Genomic DNA, 18,408 nt, shown 5'->3' on the forward strand with positions numbered 1-18,408 from the left:
TCTTGACAACGGCATCATCTAAAGATGTCAAACATGTTTTCTTGGTGACCAGATATTCTTTCCTCCCTCTCAGCGTCTCTGAAGAAACAGAGCAGACATGGCAAATAAAAACAGGATGTGATCAGTGTTCGTTATCACCGGATAATGGTTTGATATCTGAGAGAACAAGTTAATGAATTAGGATTAGAAATAAACATGAGACGCCAAAAAGCTTCAGTTATCTTGTTATAATAAAGAGATAATGAAGGCGTGAAAAACAGAAGGTTATGTGTCATATTATATGTTGGTTTGCTTTGGTCACATGTCATCATAATCCAGGTGAAGTGAATCTGATAGAAAGTCTGTGTTGACAGAAACCAGATCCCCCATTTGAAAAAAAAAAAAAAAAAAAAAAAGGCCGACAAAGACTGAAGCAGTCGATCACAGAGCGGACAGGAAGGACTGGACGATCGCTGAGACACCGATGAGGATCAGGAGGGGCGTGGCCTGTAGGAGAAGGGCGGAGCTTTTTAGCCTCACCTCCACAGGTAAGTGGTTGCTCATCTGCTGCGCCTGCAGGAGACAGAAGCAACAGAGCACAGGGTCAAATTAACAGGCCCGTCTCCATCCACCTGTTTCTACAGGATGTGCAGTTTGCAGAACAATTGGAGGCAAAGATGACATTTTATAATAAAAACTGGTTGCATTAATAAAAAGAGTTAATTTCTGCCCAATCAGACGTTATTTGATGAGCAGTTTGAAGTCACGCCGTCTGATTAATCACCTGAACGATCAAGGATCTGTCTCTCAGACCATCAGTTGGATTTCTGGCAGGGCAAAAGTTTTTGGCGGCTCTCTTGAGTTAAAAACTTCGAGGTCCGATTTAGGAATTTCGGATTCTCCAGAATTCTTTGGAATTCCTTTATTCCCCTTTAATTTCGGTTCCTACAAGAACAGACCAAAGTTACGCTGCCTTTATCTCTTTTAGTCAACACTGTAGAAGAAGCAGTCGCCTTGTTGAATAAACTTTTGTCACTGGAAAAAAAACGACCAAAGGTTCTATCAGTTGATTGATCCGGTCAGCGTAGAGGTTGCAGGTTCTGTTCGTGCAGGAAGGCAGGTTACAACGTGTAGAGTTCACACAACGTACAAGTTGAATGAAAACTACATTTGCTGCCCACATCCCTGATTTTTTAAGCAATTGAAAAAGTGTTGAGCTCATTGATGACTGTTTCACACAGCTGGAAAAACATCCAACCAATCACAGCGTTGCAGGCGGAGTTCAAAGCTTTAGACACCGGGGGTGTTGTTTTTTTCTGCACTTTTTGGAATTACAATATGTTTTTTCAAACTGTTGTTTTTGTCGTCTTTAGTTCTGCAGGTATTTGTACACAAACCAAAGTATTAAACACATTAACATGTTGACCTGATGATGGCGCTAGATGAATAAACAGTGATTATGATTTATCCCCAGGGGACCATGAATGATGAACCGCATTTCATTATAATCCATCCAATAGTTGAGACATTTCTTTCAGACAGACAGACAGACAGACAGACGGACAGACGGACAGACAGACAGACCTTGCTCTTGGTTAGTTTGAAGTCTTTGACATAGTTGAAGGCTTTGGCAGAGAGCGGCATGATGGCGCTCAGAAAGGGTTTCCCATGAACCACGATCCTGAAACACACAAACACATACACACAGAATATAAAACACATAACAAAATATGATAAAAACATAATAAATAAAAAACATTCACAAATATGCATCAATATAGAAGATTTACTTGGTTTCCTCTTTCTTTTCTCTCCCATCACATCTCAGGCTGCTTTACAAGTATTTCTATCTTTATTCCTCTCACCTCCTTTAGTCTGTCTACACACACACACACACACACACACACACACACACACACACACACACACACACACACACACACACACACACACACACACACACACACACACACACACACACACACACACACACACACACACACACACACACACACACACACACACACACACCTACCTGTCAAAAGCACAGTTGGTGTCGGTGGAGACGGTGGTGTCCACTTTGTCTCTGATCAGCCAGGAAAATTCCTTGTTGTTGAACATTCTGATGTTTTTCCTGTCGGCTCGGGTCACGTAGGCACAGCTGGCGTGGAAATCTCCCAGAAACATCACATTCTACACACACACACACACACACACACACACACACACACACACACACACACACACACACACGCACACGCACACAAAAAAAATTGTCATGCTAAGAACAGAATTATCATGATAGCAAAACTTTCCTGAAACACTACCAATTTGGCTATAGCCTAGTGAAACTACGTCTCACCATGAAATCTTTCAAATATAACAGTGACCTGTCTATTGCAGATAAGGACAGCCAAAAACAGAGATGGCTATGGTCAAAACCAAGCTACGGCAATGTCCAAAACCTAAGATAGCAATATCTAAAAATCAAGATGGCATTGGCCAAAAATCAAGAAGGAAACATCCAATAACCAAGATGGAAATTTCGAACAAGCAAGACTGAGACGGCCAAAAAACAAAATTGGTAAAGTCCAAAAGACAGAAGTGGCTCCAGCTAAAAACCTAGATTGCAATGGCAAAAAAACAAGATAAGGACAGCCAAAAACAAAGATATGGCAATGCCCAAAAACAAAGATGCTGATGGCAAAAAACGAAGATAGCAACGGCCAAAAATATGAAGGTGAAGGCCAAAAAATTAAATTAGTGACAGCCCAAAACAGAGACAGCGATGTTGAAAAACCAAGATGGCGATGGAAATAAAACCCATATGGCAAGAGAGAAAACCAAAAAGGCAACAGCCAACAACTGAGATGGCAATGGCAAAAAAGCAAGAAGGCAACGGCCAAAAATCAAGATGACGACACGCATAAACCCAGATGATGATGGCCAAAAACTAACGGTGATAGCTAAAAACCAAGATGGCGATGGCAAAAAAACCCAGATTAGCATAAGCGAAAAACTGGGATTGCGACTGACAAAAACTGAGATACCGATGGGCAAAAAACCAAGATGGCGCCAACCAAAAACCTAGATGGCGACTGCAAAACTGACACGTCGATGGACAAAAACCAAGATGGTGCAACGATCTCAAACCAAGAATTGGTGTTACTTAAGTACAGAACTAATGGGCCAAATAAGTCAACGTTAACTTTTATTTTCCAAATGGACATGAACAGCTAAAACGTTCCTTCATATTCGGCCTGACATGCTTGATTTCAAATCCCATTTCCTCACCTTGTTGTTCCATTTCTTGCTGACTTCCTCAAAAACGTCGTAGAGCCGGTCGATCTCCTGGACGGCTTGACTGGGATTAGAGTGCAGAGGAACCAGAATAAACGTCTTGATTGCTGCAGGACAGGACAAAATAAGAAAAGGGAAGGAAAAACAAGGACAGGAAAGGAGAGAAAGAGGAAGGACGGAAGGAAGGGTAAAAGTCAGTCATGAATACCACTGTTGAAAAGTTTTTGATCACCTGTTATATTAAGGTTGTTTTTCTTTCCTTCAATAATAACTATTCTAGCAGATAGAAAAAAAAATAACACGTTTTATTTACATGTGAAACAGTTTTTGTGCCCAAAAGAAGAAGAATGAAATTATTCAAACTTCCTTAAAACGTTACATGACAGGTGAGGAATCCTGTTGACCTTGATGTTAAATTAGTTTAATTATTGAACTCTAAATATTTTTATGTCTGTTAATTCCAGCTTGTTCTAGGCTGCTTTTATTGTGAAACACCTGACACTGAAACAGGAAGCTGTTCCTGTTTAAATCCAAGCTTCCAGTTTAATTTACCAATGACTGCTGATTTCTTCTCTTCTTATTCAACTGTTGCTCAGAGGATCTTTGTCTCTTTCAGTTGTCAGTCTGGTTGAACCATTGAACATTGTTTGTTCTCCATTTACTACGCAACATCTATTAGTAGAGAGACTGTCTACACAGGGGCGGATCTACTGGGGTGGCATGGGGTGGCAACTGCCACCCTAAAAAAGCCTTGCCACCCCAGCTGCCACCCCAGTTGGCAGCGCAAATATATTTTTTTTTTTTTTTTTTTTGCTTTTACAAGACATTTCAAAAGCGAGGTTTCAAAAGTCCGACTGCAAGTGAATGCAACCAGGAAATATTGCCCCATCCCACTCTGATGGAGTTTGTTCAATTTATGGACCCATACCAGGATGTTTTTTATGAGTTGTTCAGGTTGTGTAAAATAGCAGTAGTTTTACCAGTGAGCAGTGCATCTTGTGAACGAAGCTTTTCAACTCTTAGGATCATAAAGAGTTACTTGCGGTCTACTATGACAGAGAAGAGATTGTCAAGCTTGGCTGTACTCAGCATTGAATCCAAACGCACTAAAGCTATTGATCTAAATAAGTTTGTGAGGCGTTTTGCTGAACAACATGGTAATCGCCGCATTCAGCTCCTGTAGGCATGCCAACGTCATGTTCTTTTGAACTGTGGCACTTTCTTTCTGTTGTTTTCCAGTTCCACTGATTGTACTGATGTATTTAGGTACTGTTTGTGACCAAACATGGGAAAATGCCACATTTATATTAATGGTTGAATCTATATTGTATGTAAATTATTGGAATCAGTGAATAAAGTGATATTTGCACTCAAGTTGGACTGATTATTGACATCTGATAGGAATATCTCATGGACAAATACCAAAGGCTTATTGTTAACTAAAGTACATATTGCAGCTCTCTTTGCATATATTTTTAGCCCCATGCCCCCTGCTGGTGTAATAGTGCAGGTGTTTGTTGTAAGGCAGGTTGATTTTGTAATTATTCAGTAATAATTTATAAAATTTTGTCTGAAACCTTTTATGTTTAAATGTAAGGCTTTACTCATCCCACAATAAATTAAGTATAATGTTATTGAGTCAAAATATCTAAATGTGGGGGCTTTCCAAGTAAATATTGATTGATATGGCTTTAATTAAATCGGCATACTGTATATACTTCTTCCACAGGGTGCCACCCCTCAAAATCTCCTGCCCCCCTCTTGCCACCCCATGAATATCTTTCTAGATCCGCCCCTGTGTCTACAAGCTAAAAGCATTAAAGATCATTCAGACATAAAGACTCGTCCTCACACATCTGACTGGACACATCAAGCTTGGTGTCAGAAGGTTACTAACTCTAGTGAACATCATACATTGGATTGCGTGAGATATATATGAGGCGTTTTTTGTCCTGCGTGTTCTTCCTGTGCACGAGTCCTCCTACTGTCAATGAGCGTCTTTTGCTGAAAAATGAAATGCGTTTGGTGCCGACTGACCAGTTTTCTTGCTTTGGAACTGAACGGCAAACGGCTCTCTGACGAAGGACTGTTTCTTCTGGTACTGATGCTGCCCCGTCACATTCACATTCCCCACCCTGTTTGGAGGGAAGAAGAAGAAGTCTTATCTACCAGATTTACCAGCAGCAGAGGAAGAAGACAGCAGACGGAATGGTACTTCATGGTTCATTCACAGATGAGCCTAAGATAAATTAATATCTATTTTCGTTTTATCTGACTCAGATTTTTCTCCGACGCACTGGGCGGATTTTTATATGATGTATTTTCTTTGTCGTTTTTTTAAGTCATCCAACAGGCTGGGATAATATCCAGGTGTGTACAGGTGTGTTTCTCCTCCAGGACTAGCACTGTGTCTTACCTGTAGATGAAAACGTACTGCTGCATGTCGTCGGGAGAGTTTCCCAGACTCTTACTGGACACTGACTGGTATCTGTACTTGTCATACCTCAACACAACACATAGACAAAGAAAAACTGTTGATTCACAAGTTTTGAAAAAATGCTTGTTCACTTCAAAATCCTTTCCAGGCTTTTTATTTTTAAAGTTCAATGATTTACACCCACAAAATAAAACTAAAACTAAAATGAATCATGAAGAAATAAAACTTTAAAATTATTTTTTCCACAGAGATCACCCCAAAGACAGGTAATATTGTGTTAAAGTGAGGACACCAAAGTACAAAAACAATTACAATTTTGGTTATAGCAGCCACCTTAAATCTGACCAAACACAAATCCCGATTCAAGATTTAATTTTCAACGCGGCACCATCAACCCATGATAACTTAGAGTTAGAAAACAACACTGGAGTTAAAGTCGCCTAGCTGGACAGCCCCGTGGTGGAAAGTAACTAAATTAGTATTTTGGTACTTTTTACTGCACTAAATTTATCTGACAGCTGGTAGTAAATTTGAAGGTAAATAATTTTACATTAAAATTGATAAGATCCCGAAATTTTAACCAGTGGTTCCTGACATTTTTGGACTTTGACCTCTTACAAAAAGTGCCTGTAATAATCAGTAACACGTTATTGGGTCTGGTTTGGAAACACTAATATTCAGATGTTAGATGTTCCACCAAAGAAAGAAATTCTCCCATAATCTTCTCACATGGTTTCATTTTGGTAATAACTAATAATATGATATTTCATAAACATTAGACAAAAGTCCAAGGTTGTTATTCTTCTCTGCCATTAATCATCTCAGGACCCCTCAGATTTATCTGGTGACACTTTGGAGGGTCTGACCCCTAGGTTTGGACCAACTGGACAAACCTTGCTGACTGTATTTAAAGTAGTCCTGGCTCCACCTGGAGCAGCTGCAACAGTAACAGTATTAACCATCTAATATATCACATAGAATCAGATATCAGTCAGAGTAGATATTTTACTGTACAATGAGTACATTGTTTTATCTGAGTACTTCTTCCACCACTGGGAAAGCCCCCAATTAGCTCCAATATTAGCATTTGCATGTTCTCCTTTAAAATGACAAGACATTTCCCAACTGATCCACACATGCACAACAACCTCTGTATATGTAGGCATCATGCTTTTTATCCCTTCTGGATTAATGGCTATAACCCTCAGAATGGTCGCAAGACGCGCACTTGCAAATCCCACGTTTCCATTAGCGTAGCCAACAAGCTAAAATCTATGAGCAGACCAGAACCAGACACCAGAGAAAGTAAATTAGAAATGAATTATGTATCAACAAATCATACAGACAAAATTAGATTGTTTAATGTTAGACATCACCAGAAAGACATCACCAGAAAGAAAGCAGCTTCCTAAGGAGCAAAGCAAACCTTGTTCCAGTCATGTAATTGGGGTTAAATTGGGTCATTTCTAAGGTGGAGCCATAAATGGGGTACATTTAACACCATAATTAAATCTTCATTTGATTTTTTTTCCCCAAAAATATAAATGTTGATATTAGGAGTATGGTATATAGTGGAATCAGTACTTGGCAGACAAATAGAAACAAACGGAAGTATGGGTGTTAAATCTAACTCTAGTAGAGGATTACTTCCATTGATATACTCCAGTAAAAGTACATAAGTGTAGTCATGTAGGAGTGACAGTGACTTATCCTCAATATGCACAGTATCTCTAACATTTTATAATACACTTTTTTTTCAAAACTGCTCTCCACAAATATCAAACAAATGTAGGACACTTTCTAATCTCCCCACCATACCTACAGTAAACTGTAAGAAAAGTCTGTTCAATAATTGTCTTTTTGATCCTCTGCCAGTCCAGGTTTACATCTTATCACTCTCACCAAAATGCATTAACCGTAAATTTGTAAGGTCTGATCTAATTTGTTGCTAGATTATATTAATTGAGTACAGCATCTGCATTTCCTGGATGTGGTGTCCATCAAGGCTTTGTTCTTGGTCCGCTACTTCTCTATATGTACATGCAGCAAGAAACCGCTTCCAGAAATGCAGTGTTTTGCAGACGACACTCAAATCTATGTTTTTATTCCCAGTTTTGGAATATGTACGTCTGAAGGAAAAAGGAACAAAATGTTGTTTGTTCTGCATGAAGACACAAAGTGCCTTGCTCTAGAATATAACTTGTTAACCTCTCTGAGATGTTACAGATAACCTTATTAGTGCAATGTATATTCTACTGATATTTCTTGAATAGTCAAATAAATGAACTGAAATGTGTGTTTAGTACATACAATGTTTTATATAATACTTGTTGGCTCAATAAGGCACAATGAGATGCATTATTCTATAAGAAAATCCCAAATCAACCCTCTCATAATAAGGTGTTACACTTTATTTTAGTTAGTCTTCTCAGTTGACTCGTCCAGTCTTGTCTGTTGAAACAGATGTCTGCTAAAGTTTTGCAGAATAACTGTAACAGTGACAACCCAAAATAAAGTGTTACCGATAGAGTGCTGCAGAAATGAGTCTTAAAACCCGGAAATGAGTCAGAATCTTTGCACTTCTGGTGTCCTAGTCTCGAAGTCAAGTTTTTTTTTTTAATCAGTCTTTAGTTGGACGCCTGAAATAAGGTCTGTCATTAACAACGCTTAAGTGATTTAAAAATGTTGTACTACGATTTAAAATACATAAGTAAATACCCCACAACGTTTACGTGTCTTAAAACTAAGCGGCTGCTAAGTGGCTTAATGAGACTACAGAGGTTGTCAGGGACATTATACGTCATAATGCCAAACACGGAAACTCATCAACTCACTAAACCGCCTTCACAGCCTCGCTGTGTTTATACTTGCGCTCTTGAAAACCACATCTTTTCCTAAACATAATTTCACAATCTTAACCTGGTTTAAAACTGCAACCATAGAGGAGCATCATAGTTTGACGCATAGGGTTACCCATAGCGTTAAAGAAATGACGAAGCGTCCCTATGTGATGAGTTGGAAATGAGAACGGCTTAGTGTTAAAATTGAAGTCATGTGGCCATTTCTAGTTTGTCTATATTCAAACGTTAGATTTTTACATCTGGAGATTATATTAACGCTTCAAAAATCATAAAAGCTGTGTTCATTTGTGAATATTATCTCGCTGAACAAAAAGTTTATTTCGGCAATAACGTATTGGAATACGTCATCCCTGCAGCACTCTATTATTACAGGCATCAGGGTTAGTAAAGAGGGTAAATAAAGGTGACTGAGATGATTAATAATGATTAGATGATGTTATACATGCTCATAAAATCCACTGTACCTGTCAGTGTCCCTGTTGGAGGCAGACAGCAGACAAACAATGATCACCTTATTGTATTAATATACATTACATTACATTAGTATTACTGTCTGAGTACCTTTTTAAATCCTTCAGTTTAGTAGGTGACGTTTTGTCAGCATTCAAACAGTCAAACATGAGAGAGAATTGACATTTGATGCTGTATGCAAAGTCCCATTTAATGCTTTCGCAAATAAGTTTTTTTTTTAAAACAAATATTTACTACTTTCATCTGTCTTCTGAACCCTGCAATGAACCCGGCCGTACTTCAGTTCAAAACATCATTGAAAATACTCCTATAGTATTTTCTGGCTCACTAAATTTGTCAAATGTGCAATATCAGAAAATATACTGATAGAAACATTATGTAAGTTATGTTCTTTTTAAAAGTCTGCTAATTACTGACACTACTGACCTGGTTGGTAAAACTGTCTTATTAATGAGGCAACCCTAAAAAAGGTTTATTAGGTGGAAGTCATTACATTCCTAAATGGTTCATAAATTAATCATTTTGATTATGAACTATCAACCAAGAACAGCTGGTTTAAAGGACTTCATTTATGTAAAACAAACTCAATAAACAGGTTCTATCACGGTCTAATAAAAGATGAATCATAGGTTGTTACTAGTGGCTGTACAGCTCCAGAACTCCAGAACTTGAGACCTAGAGACCTCCAGACTAACAAGCCTCCAGACTACAGACCTCTGGACCTACAATCTTCCAGACTTCCAGACCTGAAGACCTACAGACTACAAACCTACAGACTAAATACCTAGAGACCTATGGACCAACAGACTACTGACCAACAGACCTCCCGATTTATAGCCTTCCAGACTAAAGACCTCCGGACCTACAAACCGTCAGATTTACAGACCTGAAGACCTACAGACTTTCAGACCTCCAGACTACAGAACTACAGACTCATATACTGTACCTACAGACCTTTATACTTACAGAACTCCAGACGTTCAGACTACAGAACTACAGACTCATATACGTACCTACAGACCTTTATACTTACAGAACTAGACGTTCAGACTACAGAACTACAGAACTACCACAGACCTTTATACTTACAGAACTCCAGACGTTCAGACTACAGAACTACAGACTCATATACCGTACCTACAGACCTTTATACTTACAGAACTCCAGACGTTCAGACTACAGACTTGTATACCTATAGACCTTTACACTTACAAAACTCCTGACTACAGACCTCCATATTAACAGATTTAAGACCTAAGGGTTGACAGACTACAAACCTACAGATTAAAATATTAACAGATGAACAGATTTAGAGACCTACATTACCAGAGAAAAGCATCAGTTAGTGAGTGAGATCTACTTATTTTAGTTATTTTCTCTGTACCTGTTGAGAGCAGCCAGCAGAGTAGTGATGGCTTCAGAATCCACCACATCCTGCAGGAGACAGATATCACAGCGAGACACAATCTGCAGACAGACAGACAGACAGACAGACAGACAGACAGACAGACAGACAGACAGACAGACAGACAAATGCATTGGACCACTGGTTTTTATTTTGAGTTAGTTAGATTTTTATTGGGAAAGTGTCTTTGTATGTAAGGCAGTAAAAATAAAAACAAATCTGATCCTAAAAAAGCTGAAATATACAATATTTATTTACCTTCTGTAAGCTGAAATATTGTCATCACAGCGGCAGAAAATATGTGTGAGTGTGTGTGTGTGTGTGTGTGTGTGTGTGTGTGTGTGTGTGTGTGTCCTACCCGTGTCACAGTGTGTAGCAATCTGTAGTCCGATGCTTTCGCAGAGTTAAATTTCTCCACATTGTAGGCACAGATCTTGAATTCTGAGGCTGTTTCTATATCGACCAACAGGGTGAAGAAGGAGACGAGGAGAAGAGGAAGACGAGGAGAGAACGACCCCATGGTTGGACTGAGGAGAAAACAAAAGACACACAGTGACAGTGGTGAGGTTTATCTAGTACAGAGTAACACAATAAAGTTATTAAATTTAAGGCTTTTTTAGGGAGTATTTCCGGATCCGAAGTGTGGCTCTACGGACAAACAGATGGGGTCGTACACGATGCAGATTGTAAAGCCCTGGAGGCAAAGTTGTGATTTTGGTCTGTATAAATACAAGTGACAGTGAGGAACTTTTAACTGGTTGTGTAACGGTCTTAGTTTAGTCCTGATCCTCTATAGACCTCCATCAGTAAACGAGACCATCAGAGAGAAGATCGTTTGTTTCCATATAGTTATTCTTAAAGCTATATATAATTCTTAAAGTCAACCCCGGACAGACCCAGATCCAGCAGAGACCAGTCCACCGTGGACAGACCCAGATCCAGCAGAGACCAGTCCACCAGACCCAGATCCAGCAGAGACCAGTCCCGTGGACAGACCCAGATCCAGCAGAGACCAGTCCACCGTGGACAGACCCAGATCCAGCAGAGACCAGTCCACCGTGGACAGACCCAGATCCAGCAGACAGACCAGTCCACCAGTGGTCCACCGTGGACAGACCCAGATCCAGCAGAGACCAGTCCACCATGGACAGATCCAGCAGAGACCAGTCCACCGTGGACAGACCCAGATCCAGGGCGTATTGCTGGGCCCTCTAGAGGGAAGGGAGGCATTGAAGAACCAGAACCAGGACTGAGCGGGGCAGACTGTCAGACCCTGCTGCAGTACAATTAGACGTTTTCCAAAGGGAGTCTGGTGGTTATCACTAGATATCAGATAAACTTTGAATCACTCAGAAACATCTTGTAGCACCTCAACATATTTTTAGAGCTGCAACGGTCAGTCAATTAGTATTCTTTAGATAATTGGTTGATTGTTAAAGTAATTTGTCAGAAAATGCTGTTTTCAGCCTCATGGAGATTTCTTGCTTTTTTTTCTCTGTTTTATATCATAATAAAGTGAATATTTGGGGGTTTTAGACAAAACAAGACATTTAAGACATCGGATTGGACTTTGAATGGACATGTTTTAATAATAATGATTAAATGATTAATATAGAAAAATAATCATTCATCAATGACATTTCTCTCCACATAAATGTCAGTTTATGAGGATTTGTTATGACAAAGTGAACACTGTCCTCTGGTCTGTCAGAAACACTACCACTTTTGTCCACAGGGACCGCCAAAATCAACACAAAATAAAACTTCTTTGTAGTAACTTTAAAAGGTTTGTGCTGGACGGGAGTTTGAGTACTTTAGCTACATTTTACTGATTTGAGAAATACACCAGTGTCCAAAAACCCCATTGGAACACCTTCATTATTTTAGATGTATGTATTTAGGTAGAAACACATATTTAACATATTTTGCCACGCTTTTTATCAGTATGTGACATGAATAAAAGGTCTAAAAAGTGCTGATAAGGGAGAACTTGTTCTGGTAGAAGCCCACTGTTTAATGTCCCTGTACTTTGTGTAATTTCTGTTATTGATGGCTGTAATGTTGTTTGACGTCTTCAGGTTTTGAACAGCTTTTTTAATGACAGATTTAAAAACTTCCCTGTATTTACGACTGAATGTTTAAAGGAGTCACTCATAGGATATAGAACTAGAGAATGTAGAGAAACCTGTTTGTCATGTGAGCGATTTCTGATACCGCTGCCGGAGATTAAAATGGTTTTATTTGGCTCACACTGAACGATGTGCAGTGAATCTGTAAAAAAGATTAACATTTAAAGCAGTAGCAGAAGTATTCACATATTCTATGTTACTAAAAGTAGTAATACCACAGTGCAGCAATACTACTTGTATTTTGTGTAAAATTATGACATTAGCATAAAAAAAACGTTATTTAATCATGCAGAATACTACATTTTTGTATTATAAATATTATGTTTTCATCACTAAAATGTGTTAAAGTGTAGCTCTGTTTAATGACTTTATATCTATCTGTTGAATTTCCCTCTGTGATCAATAAAGTCTTATCTCAGCTGATTATACACCTTAGGCTATTTGTTGAATATATTTTATATTATTGAACCTTGTTTTTACTGATCACTTTTAGTCACAAGAGTTATTTTTTAACTTTGTCTGCTTTCTAAAAAAATGTTGACGGTTTGTTCTCATTTCACTTTTTGTAAATTTGACTTCCCGTTTTCTTTCTTCTCTATTTCATTAGTTTTTCTTGGCAAAGCATCTTCAAGCAAACACAAGTAAGACACAGAGACGCTCTTACAACATTAGTACTTATGTTTCTATTATTATGATTGTGTAAACACGAGGGAGACAACGGTGGAAATAAGACTCATAGGATTATGTCAACTGGTAAGAGGCCCCGGGGTCGACCCAGAACACGCTGGAGAGATTACACATCTCGTCTGGCCTGGGAACGCCTCGGGGTTCCCAGGAGGAGCTGGAAAGTGTTGCTGGGGAGAAGGAGGTCTGGAGGAGCCTCCTTAGCCTGCTGCCCCCGCCACCCGGCCCCGGATAAGAGGAAGGAATGGATGGATGGATGGATGGAGGATTATGTCAATAAACTCAAATAAACAAAATATGCAGATTGTTGATGCACTTATTATACGTCTAAATACTCAGTTGACCTGTTCTTTTTCCTGGTGTAGTCATTTGATCTGCAGCTATGTAAAGGCTCATCAAAATGAATAAACTGCATGTCGTCCTTTACACACTTTGGGATTCAAACAAGGACCCTTAAGGGATTTTAACGTGTCCCTTTCAGGACCCTGAAGTCCTCTACTGGAACACATTTCAATGCATATTCCCTCAGCCACTTTTTTGTGAAGTGAAACCAAACATATCAGAACACGGTGAGGAAAGCGCCTCACAAACAGGAAGTGTTGAGTGGCTTGAAAACTACCATCGACTGATTAAATGTAGAAAATAAAAAAGAGGCTCTCAACCATAGCAGAAAAAAGGCTGTGACTGTGGGTGAACTTTGACAGCGTTTCTCTCACGTGGTTTACTGGTTTGACTGGTTTGACTGGTCTGATGAAGGAGGAGTGTGAACATGCTCAGACCTGCAGGGGAGAGAGAGACCGTACGAGCTGAACAAACCAAATCATATCAAATAAAAAAGATTATTATATCAAATGTTGTTACAAAACCACCAAGTCACAAAGTCTAAAACCCCCAAATATTCACTTTATTATGTTATAAAACAGAGAAAAAAGCAGGAAATCTCCATATATGAGAAGCTGAAAACAGCATTTTCTGACAAATTACTTTAACAATCAACCAATTGTAAAAATAAATAGCATTTTTTTCTTCTGTTGATCAACTAAACGATTGTGCAACTAATCGTTGCAGCTCTACAAAAATCTGATCTGGGTCTGTCCACGGTGGACTGGTCTCTGCTGGATCTGGGTCTGGGTGGACTGGTCCTGGATCTGGGTCTGTGGACTGGTCTCTGCTGGATCTGGGTCTGTCCACGGTGGACTGGTCTCTCTGGATCTGGGTCTGTCCACGGTGGACTGGTCTCTCTGGATCTGGGTCTGTCCACGGTGGACTGGTCTCTGCTGGAGTCTGGTCTGAAGGAGTTTCTGGTGAACCTTCATGATCTCATCTGGTTTCTCCAGAATCCGACCCGGTGGCTCCGATGACGAGCTTTAAGAATAACTTTATAGAAACAGACGATCTTCTCTCTGATGGTCTGGTTACTGATGGAGGTCTATAGAGGATCAGGACTAAACTGAGACTGATTCAGGACCAGGTAAACCAGGTTGGTTAACAGGCACTCAGACCCTCTGTTGTTTCATCAGTCCAGCAGTGAGTCAGTGGTGTCTGCTTCAGGCCTCTCAGCCCTGGAGGTGGACGGACCAGTCGAGTGGCTTCTGCTCAAACACGCCCGCAAGTCTCTCTCTCACTCACTCACTCTCTCTCTCGCTCACTCGTTTACTACGTCGCCTACCATCAACTACAAGAGAGAGGCTTTATTTGACAGGAAGTCTGCATGAGCTGTGAACACATTTTTACAGATATAGCTGCCCAGTAGTAATAAGAATAATAATATAAATTTGTCAAATTCAACTTGAAAGTCATGTTGGAGGTTGTGAAACTGTTTTATTACACTTTTTAGATCATAAAATGTGACCTTTGTATATGTGTTACCAGTAAATTTTACAATAACTGCACATAGTGTCCAAACAGCGAATGACAGAAACGGCTTTAAACGTTGGCGACTGTCTCTGGCTATGAAGGAAGAAGGTTTTTTTTTTTTTAGGGGGTTAAAGATCTGACCTGTGAGTAGCTTTGTCATTTGACCTCACAAATACAGCTGCACTATTCAGAGGAGGTATATGTGTTCTTTACGTCATCAAAACATGAGGAGAATCTGGATCAAATCAATGACACACTGTTCTTCCCATTTCTAGCATCAGTGATTTTTAATATTGCACTTCCATTGGGTTGTCGGACTAAACTAGAATTACCACCTGGTCACTTCATCATTTTATCCTGTTAGTCGTTTGCGTAAAAGGAACATAATGAACCATATGAATTATTGAGCTATGGCCAAAAACATGCTTTGTGAGGTCACAGTTACCTTTCACCTCCAAAACCTGGTGGACGTGTGAGTGAAATCTGAAAAAAAAAATCCCTTCCAGATGTTCCTGAGATTTCACGTTCATGGGAACGGACGACCAGCGCAGAGGCCAAGAATCACCTGAGAGGATATGTTTGTACTTTTAAACGTAGCTTTCCATTTTAAATCACTTATCTCATAATACCGATCACAAAATATAAAAATCAGATGAATTTGTCTAACTCTATTGTGAGTGGGAGGACTTTAATCTTGAAAACAGAAACAGCAACAAAAACAACAACAGAGACCATCTCTGATTAATCTTTCCTTCAAAGTGCAGCTCGCTTTAAAAAACACTTGTTGACGTGTAGCTCACATGTACTTTAGAGCAGGAGTATAATGAGGCTGCCCAGAATGCATTTCTTTTTCATTCTAACATTAAAGTCCGGCTAAAGTAAAATATGTTCATGGCTCCACGATGGACTGGAGCCATACAACAACGCCTCCAATAACACTATAAAACTATTAAACACTAACTTAACAAAACCTGCAGTCTGCTAGGTAGCAGTGGTGTACTAGCCATCTCACATAACGGCCAGTGGAATGTCAAAACGACTGACTGAATATGTGAAGAAGACGTAGTCATGGTGACGTCACACATTGGTTTGTGGACTGATGTTATGAAGCCTAGAGTTATGCAATATGATTCAATCCATCTTGGATTACAGGCGTCGCCATCTCAGCTTTTTTTTGTAACCAGTGATCGGAAGTGACCATATATGGACTGAGGAGGCGTGACGTAGAGACGCCGTATACGTCTCTGGTGTCGACCTGTCAATCAGTGTGTAGCCCCGCCTTAAAGCATCCCCTGCTTTATGGTCTGTTTGACTCTAAATGGAGCATCATTTACTAAATGAACATCATGCTGTATTGAAGAAGACTTGAAACTAGAGATTGAGACCATAAACTCATGTTTACAATGTTTACTGAGGGAATAAATCAAGAGAGAAGTAGAGTCATTTTCTCATAGACTTCTATACAACCAGAGGAGTCGCCCCCTGGTGGACAGGAGAGAGAATGCAGCTCTAAGACGAAGATGAAGCTTTGACTTCACTTTTTAGTAAGAGAGTTGATGCGCAATTCTCACTATTCTGACATTTTATGGACCAAACGGTTAATCATTTAACAGCAGAGGCAATCTGTAGATTAATGCATAATGGAATCGATTGTCAGTTGCAACTCTACATAACTTTATTTTTTATAATAGTTTGAAAAAATACCAGACATGTCAGGCTGGCGTGTACAAAATAACATACAAGACATCTAGAAATAGTGACGTTTTGGAACCAGCTGATGAAGAATGTATAAGATAAGATAAGATAAGATAATCCTTTATTAGTCCCACAGCGGGGTGAATATCTAAATGTAAATGAAAGAAGAGTTTACAGGAGAATAAAGCTGTGGATCCAACACTACAAGCACTCACACACTAAGACAGAACATAGGAGGTGTACAGCACAAACACACACACCTTAATGTGGGTCACACACTGACACACACACCCTCAGCTTCAAACCAGACCTTTCAGACTAGTAACCAGTCCCTCACACACTTCCAACACACACAGAGCAGACCCAGCTGATCTTACTGGTCCAGTCCCAGTAAAAGAGTGCTGGTGCTGCTGGTTTTCTTACCTGTCCAGGTGAGCAGAGGGTCGACCGTGTGTCTCTGCTGCTGAAAACTTTTCCTGCTGCTTCTGCTTCAGGGTGGAGGCTCTTCACCCTGCTGCTGTCACTGACACCTGACTGGGTTTGCCAGGTTGGCCACACCCTCCAGTGCTGCTGCATTCAGGGCCCCGTGGGAAAAACGGGATGTTTACACTTCATAGCACAGGTCACAGTGGCTTTTATTTCACGATTTGGAATTTCTTGTTTTACTGAAATTGTGAAGAATAGCAAGTAGGAAGCAGGATTCATTGCAAAAGAAAATCATATCACTTAATGCTGCTATCAGGATGACACCTGATTGCTCAAAAATGTTCCCACATCCAGTGAACTCAGAAAAAAAAAAGTTCTATTTGGTCAAATTAGCTGATTGCAGATTAAGAAATGAACAACCAAAATGCCACTAAGCCTATTTGTATTATGACCAAATTCATTTAAATATTTCTGATAAAGTTAGGGTTGTATTTTACAGTAAATTGCTTGATTTCTTAATTAACTGTATGAAGATTTAAATAAGATAAAAAAATAACAAAAAGATTGTTAAAGTTACAATCTCAAATTTCTCAGTTATTTTCTTTTCGGCGCACCAAATTTGCCGGGAATGTTGGCCACAGTTTTCTGCCGATGCTGGGCCTTTTATCAGTGGGCCGAACGCTCACTCACAGTTGTGTTACCTTAATTCGTCCATATATGTGACTTATATCTTATCTTAAGGAACTTATAGTTCCATATTACCCAACTAGAGAGCTGCGCTCAATCAATGCAGGGTTACTTGTGGTTCCTAGAGTATATAAAAGTAGGATGGGAGCCAGAGCCTTCAGTTATCAGGCTCCTCTTCTGTGGAACCAGGTTCCAGTTTCAGTCCGGGGGGCAGACACACTCACCACTTTCAAGAGCAGGCTTAAGACCTTCCTTTTTGATAGCGCTTATAGTTAGGGCTGGTTCAGGTTCGCCTTGGTCCAGCCCCTAGATATGCTGCTATAGGCCTAGACAGCCGGGGGACTACCTAGGATACGCTGAGCTCCTCTCTCCTCTTCTCTCCCTCCTTCTTTATGTATTAATCTCCTATTTATGCACATTACTGATTTTGCTTCTTCCCCGGAGTTCTTGTGCTTTCTCGCCTCGCAGGTTCCCAGG

General features: G+C 39.8%; 1 protein-coding gene across 1 annotated transcript; it reads right to left on the reverse strand.

Moving 5' to 3' along the window:
- Positions 1-385: 385 nt before the first annotated feature.
- Positions 386-17,390, reverse strand: LOC129100268 (deoxyribonuclease-1-like). The gene is made up of 9 exons (XM_054609861.1): positions 17,242-17,390; positions 10,812-10,980; positions 10,433-10,515; positions 5,696-5,782; positions 5,317-5,414; positions 3,274-3,386; positions 2,015-2,172; positions 1,564-1,660; positions 386-552 (listed from the first exon to the last, which is right to left on the reverse strand). Exons 2-9 carry the CDS (start codon positions 10,971-10,973, stop codon positions 421-423), a joined length of 930 nt encoding a protein of 309 aa, XP_054465836.1. The 5' UTR covers positions 10,974-10,980; positions 17,242-17,390; the 3' UTR covers positions 386-420.
- Positions 17,391-18,408: the final 1,018 nt, after the last annotated feature.

This window comes from Anoplopoma fimbria, chromosome 12 (assembly GCF_027596085.1).
Source record: "Anoplopoma fimbria isolate UVic2021 breed Golden Eagle Sablefish chromosome 12, Afim_UVic_2022, whole genome shotgun sequence".
Taxonomy (NCBI): domain Eukaryota; kingdom Metazoa; phylum Chordata; class Actinopteri; order Perciformes; family Anoplopomatidae; genus Anoplopoma; species Anoplopoma fimbria.